Raw genomic sequence first — 4,613 nt, forward strand, 5'->3', positions numbered from 1 at the left:
ATAAAACAAAAAGACAAAACAAAAAGATAAACAGATAAATTAAACTTAAAAGGGACACTGTAGGCATCCAGATCACTTCAGCTAATTGAAGTAGTCTGGGTGCTGTGACCCATTTGCACTTAGTGATGCAATGTAAGTCTGCCCTCTGGCGGAGCTTCTGGAATCCAAACTGACTTTTGGTCCGTTATCTGATGCTGGACGTCCTCACAGTCCTCCAGAGTCAGAGCCGCGCATGCGCATTAAGTCTCCCCGCCAGCTGACGGCAGGGGAGGAGCGTGGGCGGAGCCTGACCCAGCGCCGAGGGACATCAGCGCTGGATTAAGGTAAGTGGATGACATGGGATGGGGGGCAGGAGGGAGGGGGGCACTCCAGAACTCTACAGTGCCAGGAAAATGGCTTTGTTTTCCTGGCACTGGAGAATGCCTTAAAAAAAAAAAAAGCAAGATGCTTGAAATTCACACATAAAAATGTGCTGCCCTTGGAAAGACTTGTCAAACCTGAGGTTAAGCAGGGTCCCACTTTTCATGTGTAAAACAATAGTGTGTATATGCTTTATTAAATATAGGAAATAAGTAAACATAATAGTAAAATGCCACGGAGGTGAGGGTTCCACTTTAAACGTGCACTATAGGCACCCAGACCTTTTCAGCTCATTAAAGTGGTCTGAGTGCAATGTCCGTCGGTTTAATAATTGTAATTATTGCAGTTATTGATAAACTGCAATAATTACATTGCAGGGGTAACTCCATCTATAGTTGCTATTTCCCAGACAGCCACCAGAGACGATTCCGGGTCGTTAGACAACTTTTAGTCACCTAACTAACTCTGGATGTCCTCACGCTGTGCATGAGAACATCCAGGGTCCGCTAAAATCCCAGAGGAAACCATTGATAGCTATAGCGATCGCCGCTAGTGCACTTTAGGTACCCAACGTCGTGGGAGGAGGAGTGGAGGCGGAGCCTGACGCACCACTGAGGGACATCGGCGCTGGAGTCAGGTAAGTGACAAAAGGGTTTTTAACCCTTTCTGTGCTGCTGAGGGGCAGCATGTGGGATAGGGGCACTATAGGTTACTATAGTGCTAGAAATGCAACTCTTTATTCCTAGCACTATAGTTTCCCTTTAAGCTCAGGGTCAGCACAGGTTGAGGTCTGTCTGTCTCTGGCTAACTGAGCCAGACTACCAGTCTTACCTGGCTTTGATAGTAAAGATTCCTCGGGAACAATCAAACCACAAAGCTCCAGAAGATTCTTTTCTAGATCCTCTTGTTCTAGTCCGTCCAATCAGCTCATCCTAAGGTTAAAAAAAAAAAACAAGCAAGAAACAATGGTTGCATATGGCCACATAAAATACATTTTACAATCAAGATGCTAGCTGTCCATGGAGAATTCTACATATGCAATATGGAATAGGAATGTATTATGGATAAATATAAGATTAGCTTTTACAATAGCTGAAAAGTCTAACAGATATTAACATTTGTCTTAATTCATATTTTTGGGGTTGTCTGTAAAACTAAAAGCAGACATATCATTGTAATATTATACCTGTTTTGGTTTTGTGTCAGATTCGGGTGCATCCTGGTGCCACTATAGCCGATCGAGTTCTGCGCAAAGTTGTTGGTAGGTGGACGAGAAGCCAGTGATGATGTTTAATAGCTCACTGGAACCGTACAGAACAGTAGGCTGTGGATCAACTTGTCTCATGCTTCCGGAGGCCGTGCTAGAGTCCCTGATGCCACATAGTCCCAGTCTCCTGATGTCCTTGGGAACTCTTTCGCTGCTAAATATTTTAGATGGACTTACTGACCTATACCCAGATTTTTGTGTGCAGTCTTTTTTACTATTAAATTGAGTAACTTGCTTGAGCGTCATCACATGATCCATGGGCCTGCTTGACTGCAATGGTGGCAACTTTTGCTGATACAGTGCCGAGGGTCCACTACTGCTGGATTTTTGATCTGACATCTTTGTTGATAGAAGATGGCGAGGCTGAATGTTATCCAAATGTTTGCGTGTTACTAAATTGGGCAATCTCTGTCTCTCCACCTCCTTGGAAACTCTTTCACTGCTCATGTGAGAAGTTTTAGATGGAATGACTGACTTATTTGTCTGCAGTGATGGCTGCTTTTGCCCACGCAGCACAGAGGGTTGCCCAACACCAACACTGCTGGCTTTTGGATCTGACATCTTTGCTGCATGCAGATGGAGAGGCTGAATCTTATTAAGGGGTTTGCATGTCACTGAAGATGTAACTCCCGGTCTCCTCACATCCTTGGGAGTTGTTCTAATATGAGATGGAGTGCCTTGACTGAGTGCCATCTCATGGATGTTTGTCCGCAGTAGCGGCAGCTTTCGCTCATACAGCACAGAGTGTTGGCCAAGTCCACTACTGCTGGATCCCGGCTTTGACGGCTTCTTTGTAAAAAGATGAGAAGCCAGCATGCTATTTAAGGATTTGTATGTCAAGAAATTGCTATATTTCTTCCATGTATCCTTGTTGGGGAAGATTCGAATAAAACCGCCTCTTCTCTCTTCCTCCTCCTTGACCTCACGGATAATCTTCATCCTCTCGTGGAAGAGGGAGGTTTCGGTCTGTCCAGCCGCTGTCTTTTGATATGCAGCTTTCACTTTTGCACTTATTATGGGCCCTTTGTCCATATTCTGCTGGGTATTTTGACACTGCACACCAATTAATGTCAGTGTGTCTGCAAGCAGATTTGCCTTGATTTTTAATTCAAGGGGTCCATCAGAAGCCAGAGACGGCATCAGATTAACTTCCAACAGCCAGGGCTTTAAGGTTTTATCAACTAGGACATCAAAGCCGTACAATTCAAAACACTTTCTTCTGTCAGCGAGATTTCCTTGTAATACTGAGGCAATAGAGCCTTCTGCCGATATTATGGTCTTAATAACCAGCTCTTCTATTTTAGACATGAGCGTGGCTGTGTCTTTTCCCATTTCCTTTAGGTGACGCAGCAATGCACCCATGCTCCATAAACTGCCGTGATTTTCCACTTCTGGATTTGTGGATCTCACATAGTTTGCATTTGCTTTGTTTATGCTGGTGTTAGTCAAATGCATATATTGATTTTTCATGTTCTCCTCCGTTGGTTTGTATTGATTAGTGGCAAACCTTGTCAGACCCTCTTCATATAGGTAAATAATTAGTGGATCATATGACGTGACCAGTACAAAGAGGCGTAGGTCAAATTTAAAGCCATCAACAAGAAGTGGATTTTTTATGTAACGAGAGACTAGGAGTGTTTCCCTTCTGTTTATTTGAGAGATGGAATTGATAATCTGGATTCCGCGGCCTTGACAGGCAGAGACAGGCTTTGAGATCCAGGGGCCTTGATCCTTGGAAATAACTTTGCAGAATTCCTTGTTATCATTGGGAAGTACATAACTCTGGGGTAGGAAGTTGTATGTCTGAGCCCCATGTTTCTTCTGCAGAGTTTGAATGTTTTTGCAGAGAAGATCCTTGCGTCCCAACTGCATAGAATTGGGGAAGTGGTTGATTTTCTGATATTTAGAAAGATTTGCCAAGACAGAAGCATTAATGTATGGTCCTGTCCACATCAAATTGAAATTGCTGCTGCTATCTTCCACTTTCTGAAACCCATGAGCAGATAGCATTGTGCTGACCGGGCTATTCCCGATACGAGCCATCTTGTATGCCAGGTGGTAGCGTTCTCCCACCCCACGCAGGCATACCTTTCCAGTTGCGCCTTCTGGTTGAAATTTCACCACTGGCGTTTTTTCTGAACCCTCAGTCCATATTATGCAGGGGTGGTGTTCTTTCTCCTGGCGCTCAGAGGGTTCACCCTTCTTAGGCTGTTGTCCAGCCATGATTATATATTTAGCTGGTATCAATATCTGTGTAATACCAAATAATGAATTTGCTACTGCTCTCTTTGCCTCCTGTTCAGTTGGCTGCTATGCAGTGCAATGACTAAGTGGAGCAGTAGCAGCACAGTCAGCTAAGAGGAGCATAGTGATGTCAGAGCAGCACTGTGAGGTCAGAGGAGCATTGGGGGGCCAAGCAAAGTGGTTTGCAGAGTTTTCCCAATAAGGTTTCAGTTCAAAGTATAGCCCCAATATCAGATTATCATAAAATTGCATTAAAATTTACGTTGCCTCAAAGATATACAGCTTATATGCTTACATTCTTCTTCGTCTTCAATAAAAATTTGTTGGTTTTTTTGTTTTGTTTTTTGCTGTGGCTGCCGGAGTAAACCGTTAATATTGATTATCTATTTTTTTTTTTTTTATGTACGTTAATTATTATTTTTTTCTTCCTAAAACTGATTTTTCATTCGAAGTAGGTAGGTAGAAAGACTGGTGAACAAGTGTAAGCATATACTTACTGTTGTTCTTCACATGAAAAGTGCTGCCCTGCTTAACCTCTGATTTGACAAGTCTTTGCAAAGCCAGCACATTTTATGTGATGCTCAATGTGAATTTCAAACGTCTTGCTTTCTTTTTTCAGTTTAATTTCTCTTTTGTTTAATACAAATAGAAAATTTCCCTTTCTTTTTAACCAATAACTTAGGTTGAGAGGTGGAGAATATGGTCAGGATGGTGGTACCAGCTCCACCAGACTGGGCTTGAA

General features: G+C 43.0%; 1 protein-coding gene across 1 annotated transcript; it reads right to left on the reverse strand.

Annotated features, from left to right (window-relative positions):
* Window positions 1–1,588: 1,588 nt before the first annotated feature.
* LOC134612238 (tubulin polyglutamylase TTLL5-like) lies at window positions 1,589–3,850 on the reverse strand. Its single transcript, XM_063456587.1, has one exon. The coding sequence runs from the start codon at window positions 3,848–3,850 to the stop codon at window positions 1,589–1,591; it is 2,262 nt and encodes a 753-aa protein (XP_063312657.1).
* Between the last annotated feature and the right edge of the window lie 763 nt (window positions 3,851–4,613).

The sequence above is a fragment of the Pelobates fuscus genome, chromosome 5 (assembly GCF_036172605.1).
Source record: "Pelobates fuscus isolate aPelFus1 chromosome 5, aPelFus1.pri, whole genome shotgun sequence".
In the NCBI taxonomy this organism is placed as follows: domain Eukaryota; kingdom Metazoa; phylum Chordata; class Amphibia; order Anura; family Pelobatidae; genus Pelobates; species Pelobates fuscus.

Coding starts and splice junctions, on each gene's coding strand:
- LOC134612238 (XM_063456587.1), bottom strand. CDS start 3,850: ATGGCTGGACAACAGCCTAAGAAGGGTGAACCCTCTGAGCGCCAGGAG.